General features: G+C 43.3%; 1 protein-coding gene across 8 annotated transcripts in view; it reads left to right on the top strand.

Annotated features, from left to right (window-relative positions):
• Positions 1-20,821, top strand: part of rreb1a (ras responsive element binding protein 1a) — a 136,489-nt gene that overhangs the window by 26,932 nt on the left and 88,736 nt on the right. The window contains exon 1 of one of the 8 annotated variants that reach the window (XM_007896873.2): positions 14,792-15,318. The exons of the other annotated variants lie outside the window; for them this stretch is intronic. Coding sequence (XP_007895064.1) covers position 15,318 — 1 coding nt within the window. The 5' untranslated portion in view covers positions 14,792-15,317. Of the gene's footprint in view, positions 1-14,791; positions 15,319-20,821 lie in introns of those variants that run through there. 8 annotated transcript variants of the gene reach the window in all.

Genomic DNA, 20,821 nt, shown 5'->3' on the forward strand with positions numbered 1-20,821 from the left:
GTCCAATGGTTTCTGCTGACTCTTCTGCAATATAGCTGTATAATATAAGGCTTTGTGCATCCTTCAGTTTAGCTATGGAGTGGTTTGGGTTGATCTCCAACCTCCCCCCTGCCATATTTCTCAAGACTTTGCAATCTGCTTCCTGTCGTACAACAGAGGGATGGTGGTCGGGGGTGGGGAGGGGGTTAGTTGGTTCTGGTTACAAGGATGTGGTGAAGATGAGACCAGTTTCTGAGCCTACATAGACAGACAGTCATTGAAATGATCAAACTGTCTCGACTTATCCGGTGAGAGCAGTAAGGAATCGGACTGAATAAGAAATTATTGAAGCATCCACCCACCCGACCCCCAGTGCCTTGTGAAAGTGCCTCTCAACTGAGATCAGTGGACTCAGCACAGACTGGGGATTGATAGACTTTCCTCGTCTATATGGTTCGGTTTGATAAAAGCCAGTGGCTTTACCAGCTGAGCTGTTAGGGGATCCTTTAATAACAGCGTAGGAATACCGAGCTGGTGATTAGTTGTGTTTTTTTTCCCTTCGGTGCTGGGTATTTCTGGAATTCTGCTTTGCATGTTTCCAGTTTGCCCACATTGCTGATTGCGATACAGATGCGTGGAGATGTACACACTTGGAAGCATTAAACACTGAAACCAGGAAGCTGTGCATCATAGCTCTGGTTCAATACAGTGTCTTTTTCAGTGTATTTGCAGGCACCTCACGTCTTACCACATTTTGGCAAATCTCTCGTACTTCCTGAATATATCCCATATCATTTTTAAGCTCCCCATATTGTGTACTGTTTTCTGTTCCAATGGTTTTGTGTTTCAGCAGCCCGGCCTTGTCCTGCAACTTTGTATTTTCCATCCTAGCACATTGTGTGTTAAAGTTTATGTGACCATTGATGTTATTTTGTGTCTGGAGATTTTACTCGGGGGCGAGGAAGAGGATAACGAGGAGGAGAAAGATGTGGGTTTGATTCTTTCTGCTCACTGACGCTGCAAGGTAATTGACTGTTAGAGCTCGCCCTCGAAACGTGAAGATTGAAAATCAGTGATGCATCAAACAGATGCAGTTATATGTACTGAATGAAGACGATGAAATTATAATCAGATCCACAAAGACATCTGGAATAGTGTGACTAGAAAGTGGAGGTACTACCCGACTTGTAGAACTATCGTGAATGAAAAGTTTTATCCAGTTGCGACAAATCAACAGGTGACTGTGGGGCTGATGGTAACTGTGGGCATGGATCCACTGTGGTGGTGGCATTATGTGTATGTGTGTGTATATTTGAGCCTCAGGCCATGACAGAAGCATACTCCATCAAATGTATCCAGGAAGGAAGATTGACACAAAATAATGTTACAACCAAGTAGAACAAAATTGCTGACCAGTACATTGTTGGCTCCCAATAAACCACCTCGTGTTGGTTCTAGTGCCAATACCGCTCAGCATACCATTTGCTGCATGCCACCAGTTCCCAATCATGTATTATCTGTTTATTCTCTGAAGTACAAAAGGACTGGGTGATGCAGTAAGTTATCAGACTGACCTTTAACCTCTGTGATCTGTTATCAAATCCACCTCGGACTGATCCCAGATGAAAAGGATTTGGAAAGTCCGAACACAGCTCCTTGTGGGCTCTGGCCTATTGTTACTGTTAGATGGCTTTTAATAGTCGCACTGTGCCAGATATCTTTGTGGATCTGATTAGAATTTCATCATCTTAATTCAGTACATATAACTGGGTTCTGTTTGATGCATCATTGATTTTCAAACATTCGGTGAATAAATTACTTGGGTTGGTTAGCGCCCTTTGTGGCCTCATGGTTATAAAGTCACTGCCCAGGAGATCTAAACCACGTGCAGCAGGAGATCGTAAGTTTGAATCTGTGATGCACTGCCTGATCTCAACTAAAGCAGCAACTATAAGCATTGCAAAATGCCTCAGTGTCTGTCCCCTGCGTTCAGCAAGAGGAAGTCAGCCAGGGCTTACCCACTCCTTGTCACTACCCAGAGACCAGCTTCACTGAAAAGTGCAAGCTGCATGTTCGCGGATGCTAGGGGAGGGCAGAATCTGGCTCCCTACCCCCAGGGCGGTCAAAGCTCACACAGGACTAATGGCCTCTTGGGTAAGCTACCAGTTGGCAATCAGCACGTGTGGAACCATGCTCTAGGCAGAGTCCGTCCACATCTTTGGTAGGAAGGAGGAAACAGAAAAAAAAGAAGAAAATGACCACGAATGAAGAAATAAATTGATTGTAGCAACTGCAGAGCACCACCTTGTGCAGACTAATGGCAGTAACAGTGACTCCTTTTTGACCTGTCCTGTGCCCCTATTACTTGGTACAGCCTTTTTTTAAAAAAAAACACATTTTAATGGCTCGGTTCTTCATAAGGTGCAGCAGATTGTTAGTAGGTTAGTCTAGACTAAGGTGTGATCATGGTCAGTATAAATGTTAGTAATGGAGGAGCAGGTTAATTCCTTTCCTGCTCTCTGCATGCAAAGCTCGACTCAGGTTTGTATGGCCAAGGTTAGCCAAGCGTGATCAGCAGGATCGTTTTTAGAAAGAGAAAAGAACATTGAAATAGATCGCAAACTGATTGAAATGAATTAACAGGGCTCTTGTTTTTCATTGCAAGACACCCATAGGTCATATGTTTCTCACAAACAGAACTCGGCAATGGGCTCAGAAAATAAATCGAGACTTGACAGGCCAGTGCCACATCAGCTCAGCTGTGCACAAGCACAAGTTATGAATAAATTCTGCCACGGATAGCGAAACACCCTGGGAGAATCTGTTTTCAAAAGAATAAGACTTGAGAATAAGAATATTCAATAAGAATAAGAATATTCAAAAGAATAAGACAAAAGTATTGAGGTTAGAAACAGCAGTCCCGACACTGAATTGATTTGTGCACCCCTACTTGGAAAATGGGATCATAAAAATTGCTATAGAGGCAGAGAGGCCATGTGTTTTTTTCTAATATTTATAACCAGATTGACAAACAGAGTGTTCTTCTTTCCTGTGTGCAGGAATTCTTAAAATGCAGCAGGTTGTGAGTACTGTAGGCAGCATGGGTTCCTGATCAGTACTATATAAAAGTTAGCAATGTCTTCTCTGGGGTCTTTGTGCTTTAGTACCACGAACTGTGAAATGATAGCAGCAGAGCAATGGAGAAGTAGGCCAGTGCGCTCCAGCACCTCGGCTGACAGTGAAAAGCAGAAGTTGTCAACAGTGCAGGTGTTTTTATCGTACACTTTTTTTCTTCTACCCCCACTCCCCAGACCCCCATCCCCCCTTCACCTCACCACCACCCACTTTTAACAAAGTGAGCAACTGTATAAAATACAAGATGCAGCATTGTTACAGATCACTATGCGAAAGACAGATAAGACTAAGCAAGCAAACAGGTTAGGCCAGGGCAGCACATGAGGCCAGGCCGGCTGTATTCCTGAAGGGTTTGAATTTCTTTCACTACTGAATTTGCTTTCTTTGTGGAGGGTGGGGCCTGTCCTTTTAGCAACTTGCGTTTGATTTTTGCTTCCCTCCTTCAGTTTTAATGATCTTAATTCTGAAGCTGACAATGTACACCTCACCACAAAACACCTCCCTCCTCCCCGACCCCCACCATGGTGATTTCTGTGTTGAAGCACCCGCCTTCTTGTCGACACTTGCCTGTGCCTGTCCAGGAGTATAATTCAGCCCAGCAACATTCTTTATTGTACAGTACATTTAATGCCCTCTATGGGGCTTTGAACAGAAATGAATGGAAAAACATGAACAGCGAAAAAAAAACCTGCAGCAGCACTGAAGAGCACAGAGTACAGCTGTACTGCGCTTTTACACGTATTTGAATCGCTAAACCACTTTTTGGTATTTTTGTAGTTGACTTTGTCATACTTCACAGAACGAGTTGAAAGTGAGTCAGCCTTGAATTTCTGTTGCTGCTCTTCCTCTTCAGCTGCTAGACATAACCGTGTATTTTTAGGCCATTCAAATGAGGATTTTGTTTGGTGAAATATTGGAAGGGGAACCTCAGCTAGCCAGGGGTAAACGCACCTTTACGGGCTGGTACTGAGCTGTGTGAATTAGGAAGGGCCCACCTTGATCCCCAGGAGTTAGAGCTAGTCTCAGCCAGGGATAGAGAGGGGGGAATGAACTGTGGTTGCCACTCTTTTCAGATGAATAGTCTCAGTTTGGCACAGCGCCTTTCATGTCAGGAGGACATTGTAAAGCGCTTCACAGGATTTACTATAAAATCTAGTGACTGTGCATTTTTGTAAGCGAACACATACAAAAATGTGCAGTTTGTTTGTTGGGTGAGAACATGGTTCCAGCTCAGCCTAGATTTGCCCCCCCCCCCTCCCCCCAGGGCATCCATCATCTATCTAGCTCACTGCTGAGGTTCACACATAAAGAATGATCACTTGGGTGAGACAGTGGAGGGCCACTAGCTCTTTCAGGATTTAAACAGCAAGGGAGAAAAATGAAAGGCTGGAAGTTTGAATGACAGATAAGTAAAGGTGTGTTGCCAGGTGAACGTACTCTGCAAGATTTTGAAAAAGCTCTTGTTGTTAGGTTGTGTGGGCACTTGATCCTTTTGGCAGAGTTTCAAAATGACTGTTTCAAACTAAAACCTGCAAGAGTTTCTTGGTGGCAAAGTGGTGCATTGCTCACCATTCAACTTTTATAAGTGTTCTGAGACGCTACCCTGCGTGGAGGGCGCTATATAAGTGCAAGTTGTTGTGGTGGTGGTTGGATGCTTGGAGCGTCCTTTGCACTTTGCCTTGGATGCCACGTCGTTTTGTATTACTCCGTTTTGTAGCCATACAAAGGCTAGGCTGCTACCAGAAAGGTTTTTTCCCCCAAATTTTCTCTTCTCTCCTGAAGTCTCCTGGAAATAGCAAGCAAAGCTTCATTCAGGTTGGATGGGGAGATGATTTTAGTTGTCATTGATCTCACTTCTACTTTTTTCTCTCTCTCTCTCCCCCCTTCCACCCCCGCTCACGCTGCCCGTCAGCCAGCCCATTTTCATTGTAGGGGACAGGGTTAAAATCAAACCCAATTACTCAATATTCATCCATGCAGGCATTCCTAGATGATGGGGCAGAGGGGTCATTGGACAGTAATTGAGATGACCTTGTTTCGACCAAGTAGTTAGTTATAAGAGGGAGTTTCTTTTGGTGTCCTAGCTAATGATCCGCCAAGTAAAATTGGTCATTCACTTCATGGCTGTTTGTGGGACATTCCTGTGTGCATATGGGTTGGCATGTTCACCTACAAATGCACTCACTCCACTTCACAGTATATCCTGTAAAGCACTTTGGGACATCCTCCTGACGTGAAAGGCCTGTATCAAATTTAAGGATTATCATTATTATTGTAACTGTTCAACAGTGAGTTCCAAACTCTCCTCTCATACCAGTTTCACATCCTTCATCCCCTCTTCTCCTGCCCCCCCCCCCCCCCCACATCTCACCATTCAGTGCAGACGGATTCATTTCTCCTTCTTACCCTCCCCAACCTGGTTTAGGGGTACAGAGGCCAAAGCAACACCTACCACTTCCCAGATTTATATAATCTAATTTAGCACAAATGCCACTAAATTCTGGTTTTGCAAACACCTGCACATTACATTTCCTCACTGGGAACCAGAGGAGCTGTGCTCATTTGATTTTGAAGATGGTGGGAAGGGGGACAGGGTAGGAGGAAAGATGCTTGCGAGTTCCAGCACATCAGGGTGATTGAAAAGATCATAAAGATTAGTAGGCAGGAATCTATTACACTACAACGTTCAGATGCATGATATTTAGTCCTGACCCACATATGCAACTTCAGCAAGGCACTGTTGAGCAGATTGCTGAAAGGAACATTTCATAATAACTGGGTTCTGCATCCGGGAGGAGTATGAAGAGAAGATGCAACAACTTGCATTTATGTAGCGTCTTTCACTTAAAACGAGGCATTTAACAATTTAATGACATCAAGTAGGGAAATAGGAGAAGTAGGGAAGTAAAGATGTTATTCATTTGTACACTTGTTACACTGGCCATTTGTGTTTCAGGAGGGTTTTTGAAGTCAGAGAGAAAGAGCGAGGTAACAAAACAAAGAGATTTTGGAAGTGTTTCAGAGGACAGGGTGGATCAAGAGCAACGATTCCGCATGGATAAAGCACACCTCCTGTTCACCGCCTCCAAGCTTCATGTCACATGCTCCCTGAGAAGAATATCTTGATGCCAACAAAATTACGATGTGGAAAGAAATGTACATCATTTTCATATGCTGTACGTAAAAAATTCCAGGCAGACAGGAGATGGGTTTAGATGGCTCTTTTCCATTTCTGAAGACGCACAAAGCGAAAGTATGCAACTATTTCTCAGTAATCATTCCCAGGGATAGAGATTTTAATTGGTCAGAAGTTCAGGAACCTACTAATTTCGGGTCAGGACAAGCAGAAAATGAATCCTCTGGAGCCTGAGGGAGCAGCAGATGCAGAGGTTCAGGATTGAGGGGTGGGAGGTTTCTAACAAAATCTGCTCACTGGTTTGCTGCCTGGGATGCACGTGTGTTCATGAGCACATTTGTAAACTGGCTCCGATTGACAACTCTTCAAAGTGATGTCAAATAAGTTTTTTTTTAAAAAGTAAGGCAAGGAAAGCAAACTAGAGAAAGACTGGATGGGTGCAAAATGTGAAATGAACTGGTTTCAGTAACGTTCAGATAAATTCTGTCCTCTTGATTCAAGGTCCCTAGAGCCAGTGAGGGCAACAGCAGTTTGTACTGATTGAGAAGATTAAATATTGAAGCTGCTCTGATGGCCAAGTAAGTTAAGTTACCTCCTTTGGTTAGTTAGTGAGAGCAAAATTAGTCAATGTGTCACAAAAGAATTGAGCAACCAGTGGAGAATTAACCCTGTACCCAAAGCAAGGACAGTGAGAGATTTTTTCTCTCCTCTCTCCACCATCTGAACAGAGTGGGGGTGTGCATGGGGGATGCAAAGGAGAATGAATTGTGAAGTGGTGAAGGAACAAAACGATCCAGTGGTATTCCCCTAAAATCTACAGCACATCTGAGCCCTGAAATTGAGCTTGAGTCTTCTAAAGTCGGTCAAAATTGGTTTGGGTAAACTGTACTTCAAAGCAAATGGCAGAGTAGAAAAATATAATTGGAAAGCTTTCCTTAATTACAGCTCAACCTGCATCCTGTGAAGTCCACAATGTTCTTTATTTTGGAAAGTATTGTTTTGAACGAGCTGCTTATTTGAATGTGCTTGCATGGTGTAATGTATGTGTTTGTATTTGCATTAAGGGGTAGTGGTGGGGAGAAGGGACGAGTCCTATCTTTGGTTGCATTTCCTGGTACACAGTTTGCAATTAGTCGTAATCAAAACATCCAATGATGATTTAGCCCAGAATTCTGATCATAAGGTTGCCGTTGTCCTATGGATTCTCTTGTACCACCTCCTTGTGTTCATTTTGTGGTATCTTAGAACCATCAGTGTGGATCCCATTGATTTTTAAATTGTGGTCCTTCATTTAGTGGTGACAAACACTTTACATTTGCAACAGCAATATCTTCCCTTTAATGGGACGTGCTTTCTATTCACCCTTGGTGCTGGGCAATGAAGTATATGGCAATTCTAGTGACAATGTACCGTTATTGCATGCTTAGGTTAAATGGCAGAAAGGTTGTCCTGAAGGTACGGGAATCTTTGTCCTCATTGCATTAAAAGAACATTGTGAAAGGTCAAGGGAAAATATCTCCTGTTATTCCACTACCCCCTTTCCCCCCACTCTGCCTCAGGAGTGTTTAACTTTATTTTGGCCAACTCACATCAGTGAACAAGGCACATTTCCTCTTGATTGGGAGGGCAGTTGAGGTGCGGGGAGAATATAAAAGTTGTAAAAGTGGAGCTTGGCTCCCTTGATGGTTTTAGTGGGTAAATAATGACAAATACAGTAATCTTTGCATCCTTCATAAGGACTGGAGGGTCAATGTTTTGTCCCTGGTCTGTTGTGTTAACTTATCTCACCTGGGGCTTCAGTGGGAGCAGGAGGCTATGGATATCCAAACCAACATTATGAATTGTCCAAAATGCTTTTAAAAGAGGAAAAAAAGTAACTCGTCTTTGAACATGCGAAACATAACTTATAAAAGCTCAAAACGCACTGCAACGATCTCCGAGATAAGCTTCTCTTCCTCCAAGTTGGCTGCTCAGTCGGGCCTCATTGGTGCTAATTATTGTGGTTTGCTTGACAGTTAATTGGTACATCTTTGCCACAGTTTAAGCTGATAAGCCTCCTTCTGTCTGGTTTTTCAAGCCTCTTTGCGGAGATGCGACTAATGCTATCCTCGGACACGCAGAAGGGACATTTACCTTCTGCTGACTAATGTCACTGAATTGAGCGGCTGAGAGAGAGAAATGTAGCAGTGTTTATAGATGAGGTTTCTATTAAATCGAAAGAACTAATATGCTTCCAGGTAATAAAAAAAACTCTGAGGACCACATGACTTAATCAACTAACCACACAGACACACACACACACACACATCTTTCAAAAATATTTTTAGATATCAGACAGGCTTAACATCTTTCATTTTTTAAAAAAAATTAGTCACTGAACCACCTCCCTATTTTGTGTTTTTTAAAAAATATAAAATAAGCCTTTAATTACTTTTAATATATTGTGCTAGCAAAGTAACATTACCTCAAAAATGTTTTCCTGATTGCTGTGATTTGTTAGAATATTCTATTAAAGTTGCGCAGAGGCATTCATCACTCTTCCTGTACATTTGTCTTTAACGTGATTGCTTAATTTCACTGCATTATTTAGTACTGGGGATCACAGGTTTAACTTCCCCTCTCTCCCTCTGGCTCGGGGTCAGACTCCTCCACTGTGAAGCTCCCGGGACTCTGCCCCGCCTGTAGGGCACCGAGTAAATGCAAGTTGTTGTTGCTGTCTGTGGGAACCGTGGTCTGTTTGGCACAGTGCGTGCTACATGGATCATTTAGCTATCGAGTCTTCAACAGAAACTTGGCATAATTTTATGGAGGACAAAAAAGGTTCACTCCGTTATAGATTGACGAGGCACCTCTCTCCTACTCCCTTTGAAGTATTTAATTGATACATTGGAGGTTGGGATAGTTCTACTCATTTTTACACTCATATAAAGTGCGATGTGTGAATTGACCTTTTTGCCTCTCTAGCCCAGGAGCACCAAGGCCAACTGTGACACTGCTCTTGTTGTCTCACCTAAGATCAGCCAGCTCAGTCCAGACTGCAGACGACACAGTCTATTTTTAAAATAAAAAGTCTCGGGATGTAAAACTGGGTTTGTACTTCATAGCTTTTTAGATCTTCAGAGCTTCTGTGTGGAAATAAGTGTCTGGGAAGTAATGGTCTCCAATAGATTGGTCAATCATTCTGTAAGTCAGTCTATTCTAATGATATTGTGTGGCACCTGGCTCAGCAGTAGCACTCTCGTCTCTTGAGTCAGAAGAGTCAACATGAGCAGTCATCCTTGGGTCTCAGTGTCAATGGCGAGCTTCATTGGAGTATTTGTCTCTTAATTGTGTTGGATGTGAAAAAAAATGAACATTAGGATACTTCATATAAAAATGGTGAGATAATGGAAGGGATTGCTTCAGAAGGCCATTACACAAAGTCAACCAAGGTGTTCCAAGAGGGATATTGATACTTAATAAGGAATGTTTGAGGAGATAGTAATGGATACAATACAAAATCACATTTGTGAAACACCTTGAGGAAAAGTGGGGAAATGCAATTTAAAGAATTGCCAATGCTGTACATCAGCAGGCTCCACTGATCGCTCGAATGGCCCACTCCTTCCTGTTGCTGTGTTGATGCTAATGTCAATTACTCTGTGATTTCACAGTGCTTTTCTTGAAAATAGAAACAGTTTTACTTTGAGAATGCCTAGCAAAGCGTGCAGTGTTACCTTCACCCTGGGAAAATATGAGCATTGTCTTTTTATTGGCTAGAAACATAATTTTTCTTTTGGCCTGAAAATATAACATACGTGTGAATGTGACCTCGTCCATGCTTTTATCTGAGGACCTGAAGAGCGGATGAGAATTAAACATAACATCAAATAGAGTCAAGCACACCCACCCATCTTATAACATTGTGGCCTTATTCCTGTATATGTTATCGCACTTCAAAGAAAATCATTCCTCGAAGTGCTTCAAAACGTTTCAGCACAATGTGCTATATCAAACCCAACTGCTCCTCTCTTCCTTCCTGAGTTTAGGTACTAGCGGGTGCTTGCTTTTGTCCGAGGGGGTTAACTAGCTCCGCGATGTTCATCATGCCATTCAGGAGCAGCCGTGGCCCTGGATTAGGGTTTTGTACTAATTCCGCTTTCTGGGTTACATCATGTTTGTCGTGTAACAAACTGGATTGAATGTGAAGTCATCGTTGCCTATTAATTGCTCTGTGCTTTCATTATGCCAAGTCATTGCTACCATCCAGTTACATCTGGTGGCCAGGTATTTGTCTTAAGACTTTGAACATCTGTCAAGCAACGAGGTTAACTGACCCGCTGTAATATCAGCAACTCCCTCCCGCAACAACAGTCCATTCATTCCTGGGATTGCCATATGTTGGAAGAAATGTCTTCAGTTTTCTCTCTTGACAATTTTCTTCGCTGCTGACCTCTCAAGGCACTTGACTTATTTTTTCTACTATTTAGATAGAGTTCCACGAAGCCCAGATGCCCTTCAGTGCCTCGACCAGTCCAATGTTTGTCTATGAGCCTGGATTGAGTGTTGGCAGGCAATTTGGCAGGGGGGAGTTGTGCAAATTTATCATGAAATTGGTTCATCCTTTACATTGTGAGCAGATCTGTGGTTTTGACACATTCTGTATTAACTCTTGAGATGTGTTCTTACAAAAAGCACCAACTTTGCCTTTTATTCTCTTTGTTTGAATACTGTACAGAAAAACTCATGGTCATAGTCATATAATTACGTAAGTCATACATTCACCAGAGTCCCTTTCAATTTTCTATCAAAACAATTTAGATTTCTTTGCACTGCTCATATTAATCACCTCCTATCACCTCCAAAGCCTGAATCCGTTGACTCCAGTTTCTACTTGTGCTGGGTCCAAGTGTGCCCGACACTGTCCCAAATGGTCATTATTCACAAGCAGAATTCGAGAGTATGTCTCAGGAGTAGGGATTCTTCCCTCAGTGGGGCAGGGATTCCTCCCTCTCAAAGCCTTAATGTAAGGTAGTCCTAGCTGAACAAGCAGTTGGAAGCTTGTTGGACAGTCCTCTTAATGGCAAGCTATGCTGGTTAAATTCTAGCAATATTCATTTGGTTTGGATAGTCTTAAGCGTGGTAATAGGTTTCTACGTGTGTCAGACATCCGGCTCACCAAAAACAAGCCTCTCAGTTGACAGTTTAGTGATGCAGCCATCTCAGTCAGGACTGATCGTTCAAATTCCTGTAGCTACACCAGGCACTGCTGTATAGCGAGGATGAACCAAGAACCCTCGCTGATGTTCCCTCTCTAATCTGGGAGATCAGTCAAATTGTTTCTGGCAGGAAGCTGGGTAACTCAGTACAGCCTTGAAATTGCAATTTTTCTAGTCTGTATGGCTCAGGTATTGACTCGCTTACTGAAAAATGTCACTGGGCCTTCAGGGAAAGTTCATTCCTATGTTTATTACAGTTTACTTTCTATGCCTCTTGTTGGGGTCGTTGACTGGCATTGTGCTTGACAGGGGCTCCAACCCGACAGAGGTCGAGGGTCAGTCTGGGAAACTGCTTGACCTTCTTGTTTGCAAACTGCTGGTTCAGAGAAAAAAAATCACTGGTCGGTCAGAGTTAGGAATGAATGAAATGTGGAAGAAAAAGTTGCTTCCTTCATTTTGAAGTCGTTTATGAAATAAATCTATTCTTAAAGGGCCAGTGCTTATTTTTGATTGGTAGTGGTGGGCCCTGCCTGTGATCTCGTGCACCACATCCATTCATCCTGGATTAGCAGAAAACACAAATATTACCTTTAATCTGAGGTGATGCCTTTAGTTGACAATAAAATTTACATCTATATGGACCTTCACATCAGAAGGATGTCTGAAACCACTTAACCATCCCGGCTGGGCACCTATGAGCTGTGGGTGTGAGCTGAAGGCTTTGGGGAGGGGAAAGATGACTGAAAGCACCATCAAACAGGTGCATCTTAATAATAATCCTTGCATTTGATATAGCGCTTTTCACGTCAGGAGGACATCCCAAAGCGCTTCACAGAACACGCTGTAAAGTGAATTGACTATATTTGTGGGCGAACGCGGCAGCCAATTGCGCACAGCAATGTCCCACAAACAGTCGTAGATTGAAAATGACCAATTTATTATTGTTTTTTTTTGGAGGGATTATTATTAGGCTCTGTGTGGAGTAAGGAAACTTGCCCAAGGTTTCGCCCTCTGCCTGGAATTGAACTCAGGTCTCTCACTTGCAAAGCGAGTGCTCTAACCACTGAGCTACAGGACTCCACGAACAAGGGGAGGGAGGGATTTGGAGGAACTCCGCCTGTAGTGCGATGAATGAGCTCCAAGTCGTCTGACCTAAGAAATACACATTAGCTACAAATGTGTACAGTTTATTTTTTCTCCCTGTCTCCTCTCCTGAAGACACTGACTCCTCTTTTTTTCCCCCTCTACTAGGATGTGGTTCCTGGTCAGGGGTCACTAGGCCATACAGAACAGAAGACTACAGACTGTGTTGAGCAGTAGTCAGGCACTCCTTTTGGTCACAGAGGGGAAGATGGGCCAGGGTATCCAGAGATCCCCCTCCACTGGAAGGTGTGAGGTTTTAGCTTTCAGATGAGGACAGGAAAGGACTCTCTTTTGTGTGTATGTCTGTGTGGGTGTATATGCGCATGTGGGGGCTTGCACGCATGTGAAGTATGTCATGCTGACCTGCAGAAACTCTCCTCGGAAGCAGATCATGTATGTCAGCACATACTTTCTGGGGTTGGTTGTATGCACATTCAGTTACTGCCGAGATTCATTATTAGCGACTCTTGTTGTGAATCATTGGATATTACATTCTTTGTAATGTCTGTATTTTGGGATAGGGAAGAACGTTTTTATTACGTTTTTATTAAGCAGATATTTGCTGAATAACTTCTAAGTACTTCCTGAAACATCTTTATATTTACTGAGTGCTTGTCCCCCTGCCTCATCCCCCTGAGGCCAAATGGAGAGGCCAACCTGTATCAGTGCCACGGATAGTGATACGCTGAAGGGAGGAGAGGGGAAGACAAAATACATGTTTCCAATCGTTTGATTAAATTTTGACATGTATTTAATGTTGACAGCTGACCCTTATTTCATTTTTTTCCCCCCTGGATTCACAGACCTTCCACTGTGCCTCTGTGTTGTGCTGTGAAATAGTCTGTTGATACAAGGCCCTTGTCTGTGGTACAGCTGGGTGGTGTTGGCTGCCACAGGCAAGATATGAGCTGGTCCTGGCGCAGCATGGGGATAGGGTTTCACAGCACACTATCCTTGCCAGAGTGTAGCCTTGCTCCAAGACAGCAGCGTCACAGCTATATCTGCTCCTCCCTCTCTCCCTCCCTCCCTCCTACTTCTGCAGCTAAACCTGCATTCATTCCCTCTCTCGCTTGCTCGCCACATGGGTGTTGGAGTTCCGGGTGGGGGGCGGGGGGGACGGACGTTTGCTTCTTCTATGGATACCCTTAAATTGTGTGTTTTGACATGATTTATGAACGGAGATTGGGGTTAGCTAACGAGTATATTTTGTACTCCTTTTGGAAAAGATGACAGCTGTCAGTGACCATTTAGTGGAGTTACAAGGAGAAGTGTGTGGGGTGGGGGGGGGGTGAGTGGGTGGAAGGGGGAGCCAAACATTGCTTCTTGTAGCACCAAGCCGTACACACTTGAGTCAGAGGCTGTAAAATAATCCACCTCGTCTTAAAACGGACAGCTGAGCTTGAGGTCACGGTTTAGCAGCTTTCACAAATGTTTGTGACAGCTTGGATATTGTTAATGGTGAGTGCAGAGGAGGACAGAGACTACACTGAACCCCCTGTGCTTCTCCTTCGGTAGCCCGCTGGGTGCTGGCAGCACTCGGGGGTCCTACTTTTTAAGCTACATTTCAGCTTTGCCTTGTGGTTGACAGGCTTTGGCTAATGAATATGACTAGTTGACTGATCAGCTTCCAAAGTCAGATCATCCTGGGCTGAATTGCTCTACTAAAACCGTTGCACTGCACTTAGCAAACCTTGAGTTTCAAAACAATTTCTCCCAACACGAGCTGTTGTGCAAAAGCGAATAAGGTCACTGATAGAGGGTTTATTTAAGATATTTACCCCCATTGAAGCTTGCCCATGGTGCCCAGAATCCCAAATGGTCCTAGTTCTGTTGTCGTACAAGTGGAATCTGTACTTTATGCAGGGCGTACTGAAAGCAATTACATTATTAAGGGTTTCCTTTTTGCAACTTTTTTTTCCTCAGAGGGATAATGTGCTCTGTTGCATGGTGCATGATCTTGCTTGAGGTTACACCAAAACTGGTTGTCAGTGAAGTAGTCCTGTTAGCTGAGGGTTTGTGCCCTGATAAATTTAAAACATTTGGCTATGTACAGTTACTGTGGGAGTCTTGCATTTTTGTTTTTCACTTGGAATTAGAAAGAGTATAACTAGGAAAATGTATTGCTCTGAGTTTGGTTCGTTCTACTGATTTTTTTTTCTCTTCTTCTTAAAGGTGTTTCCCCTCTTCATCCTAACCCCAATCTCCTGCCCCCGGCTCCCTTATTAGGTTATGCCATAGGTCACACAAGTGCCAATTGTTACATGTGAGCCCTGGCTGTCAAGATCAGTAGGCACCACTGCCAAGCCCCTCCCTGACCTCTTCACACATAACACATCTTCCACAAGGGTTCTATGGATAGCAACCAGGAACCGAGGCTGGTCTTTCCCTCCCTGACCCAAGACGCTGAGGCCTATTGTAAGACTTCCATCTGCTGCCCCGGCTGAGATAAGCTAACTAAGTACAGACTTGGACTGAAACCTGCAGCCATCTGGTCTGTATGGTTTAGTGCTGCTGTATTGGTCAGGGCTTATACTACTAAGCCATCGGAGGAAAGGCCTTTTCCTGACTTTCATTTGCCTTTTTCCTTTGCATTCTGAGTCAAAGTACTTAATAAAGGAGGTAGCAAGAGAGGATGAGGTGACCAATGATGAATAAGAAGAAGGAAGAGACCGAAAAAGACTGACTTTGTCTCGAAGGGAGAAATTGATTGAGTATTCGTTTTCTTGAGTGAGTTCTTTTACCTTCAGCACATTAGTTATGGCTTTGCCTAAATTGTGCAATGAATTAATAATGCTTGCGTTTGACGTAGCGCCTTATCACGTCGTTGAGACGTCTCAAAGCGCTTCACAGAATATACTGTGCTGAAGAGTGAATTGATTGTATATTTTGCGGGTGACATTTGGCCACCAATTGTGGACAGCAGTATCCCACAAACAGTTGTGGATTGTGTGCAGGCTTTTTATTTCCTGCACGTGTAACCTGCACTGTATCAAAGAGGCTTGACTCCAGCATCAGCAAGGCCAGCCTCAATCCAAGGTGACCTTCATCCGTCACAGACTATCCAATGACTCGAATATTCATCACATGTGACAAAGGAGTTCAAGTAGATTTCTCAAATTCTTTCCAATCAATTTGACATAACAACCAGGAAGACTGGTTGTGAGTTTAGGCCGCAGAATTGCATCTGGTTTTATGCTTATTCTTTTGACATTTAAGATTGGCAGAATTTTGGAAAATTCTGAGATTCAGTCCTTATTAGGAAACTGGTTTTCCGTAGTTTTTTTTAAGAACTGGGAAACGAGTTTTCAAATTGAAAGTGATTTTCTTTTAAGATCCAAATTTCTGCAGAAGCTATTTATATTTTAAGACAATGGGCTCAAGGTTCAGATCAGGATAAATGTTGGACCTTTGATTACAAAATGGCTATTTTGTATTGGTAACAGAATGCAACCTTTCACCTAAAGGAGACTGCTTTTGGACTGTGCATTCAAGCCGGCACAGCCCATTTTGCACAGGAAAAGATTTTTACTTTCTAAATGAAGCTTGCTAATCAAGTGTTGAATTGATGAGCTGCCCCGATGGCTCATTTGGTAAACCCAGTGTGAAACCAAGCCACACAAATCCAGAGAGACCACATTTGATTGGAGGCTTTATAGAGTTGGCCAACCTCAGGTGGAATTGTTACATCTGAGTTCAGTTTATGGAACTCAGTAAATACTGCAATAGATTAGTACAGTGGATCAGTAAATACTATCCATGTACAATACTTGCAGTGACTTGTAAATACCATATACATAAGGTGTAGTACAGTGACTTGGTGAGTTACCAGGCCAAAAAGGGTTAAGGTACGAGGAAACGCTGCGTAAACTTGGATTGTATTGCCTCGAGTTTAGAAGATTGGGGGTTGATTTGATAGGTTTTTAGGATGATAAAGAGATTTGATAGGGTAGATACAGAACAACTATTTCCTATGTTGGGGGAATGCAAAACAAGGGGGCATAGTCTTAAAATTAGAACCAGACCATTTAAGAGTGAAATTAGGAAGCACTTTTTCACTCAAAGGGTGGTAGAAATCTGGAAATCTCTCCCCCAAAAGGTTGTGGATGCTGGATCCATCCACACCTTCAAGAAAGAGATTTGACAGATTTTTGGTAGGTCGGGATATTAAGGGATACGGGGAGAAAGCGGGAAATTGGATTTGAAATTCTAGTAAAGGTATAGATCAAACGTGATCTAATTAAATAGCGGAACACGCTCGACGGGTTGAATGGCCTACTCCTGTTCCTATGTTCCTAATGTGGTATAATACAGTAACTCAGGAAATACTGTAATATGGTGTAGTACAGTGACTCAGTATGTACTGTAATCTGGTTTATTGAAGTGCAGTATGTATGACCTTTCTGATTTATCTTGAACTTTTCCCCCTACCAATTTAAATCTTCACTCCTTTTGATTTAAGGAGTAACTTCTGGTGGCTACATTTGTAAAATATTGCAGTTGTGTCCACCGCTATCTTACTCTTAAGATCTCCTCCCACACCAATGCAACTGAGTCTTACCATCTGCACATCATCAGATGGACACAGAGTTAATGTTCTCTCTTCCTGTCTCTTCCGCTGTTGTGAACTGCTGCTTAACACTGGGATGGTACTCTGGAGCAAAAGGCCAAAGGACAGGACCTTTGAGTTTTTAAGGAGCTGTCATGTGGGGTGGGTGTGTACTGGGGGGAGGGGAGCAATTCCTCTCTGTTCTATTAACAGAAATGACCACTGAATGAGAGGAGGGTGAGGTGGCATTTAAACCGGGGGATGCAGTAGCTTCAGGCATATTTGAGGGAAATGATTTTGAACGTTTGCCGAGAAGATGCTCTGTCTGGGCATATCTCCAAGGCTCTAAACTGAGATATGTGCTATGGATGACTGACCTCTAAATCGAACAACAATAAATTCAGCAAGTGCTTACTGCAGCGTGGCCAATAAAATATTTTGGATGTGCGTGAACACTGCATTATATGTATGTTTGTGTATGTGTGTAATGTGTGTGAACATAGTGTGTGCATGAATACTATTGTGTGTGTGTGTTTGTGTATATGTGTGTGTGTATTTGTGATCCCTCCTGATGTGAAAGGCGCTGTACATATGTAATTTGTTGTTGTTGTTGAGTATACACTATTTTGCCTGAGGGCACTGAACTGAGAGGATGAGTAGGAAACTGGAACTGAGGGAAGACGTGTAACAAATTCTCCTGTGAATGACTAAATATTCTGACGTCTGAATGCCCAGGATTGCGTACTACTTGAAAAAAGCCTCCATTAGAAATTGATAAAGCAACACATTTCTCATCGTATTACTGTTCCTCCTATCATATATATTTGAGTACTTTGTGAATTGCTCAAACAGGTTCAAGGTTTCAGATTATCTTAAAAATTGGGAATGTCTTTTTGCCTTTTTTGAAGTTGTGCTCAGCAGGCACTGGCCTGCTTCATATCCCCCCACCACCAGCCTGACCATCGGTGGGCAGGCATTCAGTCTTTCTGGCCCCACTCTGGAACACCATCTCTATCTCTTTCACAGCACTTTCGGTTATCTTTCCCCTTCCACCCCCAGCTCGAGTGCCCAGCCAGTAGTGTTAACACTTTGGGACGTCTTCCCAACATGAAAGGCGCTGTTAAATGTAATTTGTTGTTGTAAATGTAACTTTGTATTGTAACATGAAAATGTTGACCAGCTCCACAACCTCCATGTTGCTATTCCATGATATAACATCCTTGTGAAATTGCTGTAAGATTTTTGTACTCTTTTAACTTGAAGTCTTTTTAAAAGAAATACGTATACCAGCGCCATTGGGAAGGTTTTGGGTTCAAGCCCCATGTCAGGACTTTGAACTCAAATTGTCTACGCTGACACCCCCAACACTGGGGGTTCTATTGGCTTCTTGTGGCTGTACAAACTACTAAACATAATAACAATCCTTAACTTTGATAATGCGCCTTTCACATAGAGTGGATGTCTCAAAGAGCTTCACGGGATATAGCTTTTAGTGTAGTGACTATATTTTGTAGGCGAATGTGGCAGCCAATTTGCGCACAGCAGTGTCTCACAAACAGCCATGAAAGGAATGACTGATTCCATGATTGATGCTTTAGGACGGGCAGTTATAATAGTACCACTGCACACATCGTGCTGAGACTGGCTGTTTTCTCTCCCCTCTCTCCATCCCCTGCTCTAGAACTGTGCCTTCATGTTGGAATTTGTGTGTTGCATAACTGGATGTTGGTAACTGAAGGTTGTGTTGTGTTCATGAATAAAAACAACTTGGCAAAAATAACACAACTTTTAATGTTCAGCATGTGATCAATCCCGAGTGAATAGTTCTATCCATGCTGTACCAAGTTTCCCCCCCGATCATCGCCATCACTGCGGAAGTGTCAGCAGCTAGTCACGTGTGTCCGACAGGCACTTTCTTGCACTATTCTGTGGTGTGCATCATGATTAGGAGGTGGGGTTCAGAGGGATGGTTGGCTCCTTTACCTGTATTCCTGCTCTTAAGTTTAAGTGTCTAATCTTCACACCTGTAGAATGGTGGAGTAATTGTGTCACTGTGCCCTACCTCCATGATGTGATTGCAGGATTCCTTAGTGCCCAGAGCATAATAAACCTTGCACAGGTTTAATCTGTCTCATTTGAGCTCCAGGTTTGACTACAAATACTATTGTTTCTCTTATCCAGGAAGCATTGTAGTACAAAGTGAGTGAAGGGTTCAATGGTTTAATCTCAGGGGTTGGACAGCCCTCCAATAAATAGCTAAACTTTGCACTCGGTTTTATGAGGTAACCTGCCGAACCCATTCATTGAATTGCAGCCTTGTTACTAATGCCTACTGTTCAGCATCTAACTTTTGGTGTCAACGATAACCTGGTTGTATTCCTTAAATGGTAAGAAAAAAGTTTTCTTTTTTTTAAAAAAGAAAACTCACGAATGCTGTAAATCTGAAGTTAATGGCTTCTGCTGAATGGTGAAGGTGAAACATTAAACCTATCTAAAACGGCGTGTGGAAAAATATGGTCATCCTGATCCATTGATCCTCCTGGAAATATAAATCATTTGTAACCGTCTCGCTCTCAGAGCCGTCAATTCAGTGTTGTGGAAGCGGTCGGTGCTTTATCAAGGCGAGTCATCTGGCTTCAGTGTCACACTAGTAACGCAGTTAGCAAGGGCTGGAGACTGTACACCTGCTCGGCTATATACTGCTCCCATGTGTGTGCCACAGTGGTTCCCTCTCATTAAATAATTTCAGGGCACAGAAATTCCCACAGTTGCTCTGTGCAAGTTCTGCCTTTCTACCTGCCTACCCAGTGCCACTCACTTTGTCTGCATCTCTCCGGCTTTCCTCCCTCGCTTCTGAGGAAGTATAAAAGCCTGTGGGAATTTTTGGAAATCTTATGTTGTAAAGCAGAAAAAGTACTGGAAAATGCACAGCAGGTCTCTCAGTCATTGAACGAGATCAAGGTGTAGGGTTCCAGATGGGGCCACTCACCAGAACTTAATGGTTTAGTGAAGAGTCACACCCGAATCATTAACATTGTGATGCTGGTTGACCTACAGTGTTTTTCTCTTGCATTCATTTCCGTTCCTGTCCTGGGAAAAACAGTAATTCTGATTACTTTCAAACCTTTTCTGGGACCCCCACTCCGAGTGCACATCATCAGATATGTTTGTGCGACTGCACTTCCTTCTATCTTTCCCTCTATCTCAACGCTTTCCTGCCCCAACCCTCCCCCTGCACCCAACCCACCCCCCGAGAAGTGGTCTCACGGGGCTTCCACTTTGCACTGATTGCAGTTCAAGCTCAGCTTTATTCTAATAACAAGGGACCAGAATGCTAAAGCCACTACTTTTTAAGTTTTTGATGCTGGGATAGAGACCCTATGCCATTGGTTTATTACCTATATCAGACTTGATGCCTCCATTGGGAGGTGACCGATCAGAGCTCTGAATGTGTGCTGAGCCGTACAGGGCAAGCGACACTCACGTTCAGACTACCTGTGACCTGTGCAGACCTCTTGTACCACTAAACATGCCATTGGTGCCAATCACACCACTATGGTGTAGTTATCCCTTAATCCCTCTCTCTGCTCAGTGGGCTCCGGCCTGCTCCATGTCCCTAGCCCGGCCCACCCAACATCGGCAATCAGGCCTTCAGCCTCTCTGCCCCCATCCTTTGGAACTCCA

The sequence above is a fragment of the Callorhinchus milii genome, unplaced genomic scaffold (genome assembly GCF_018977255.1).
Source record: "Callorhinchus milii isolate IMCB2004 unplaced genomic scaffold, IMCB_Cmil_1.0 Scaffold2, whole genome shotgun sequence".
Classification (NCBI taxonomy): domain Eukaryota; kingdom Metazoa; phylum Chordata; class Chondrichthyes; order Chimaeriformes; family Callorhinchidae; genus Callorhinchus; species Callorhinchus milii.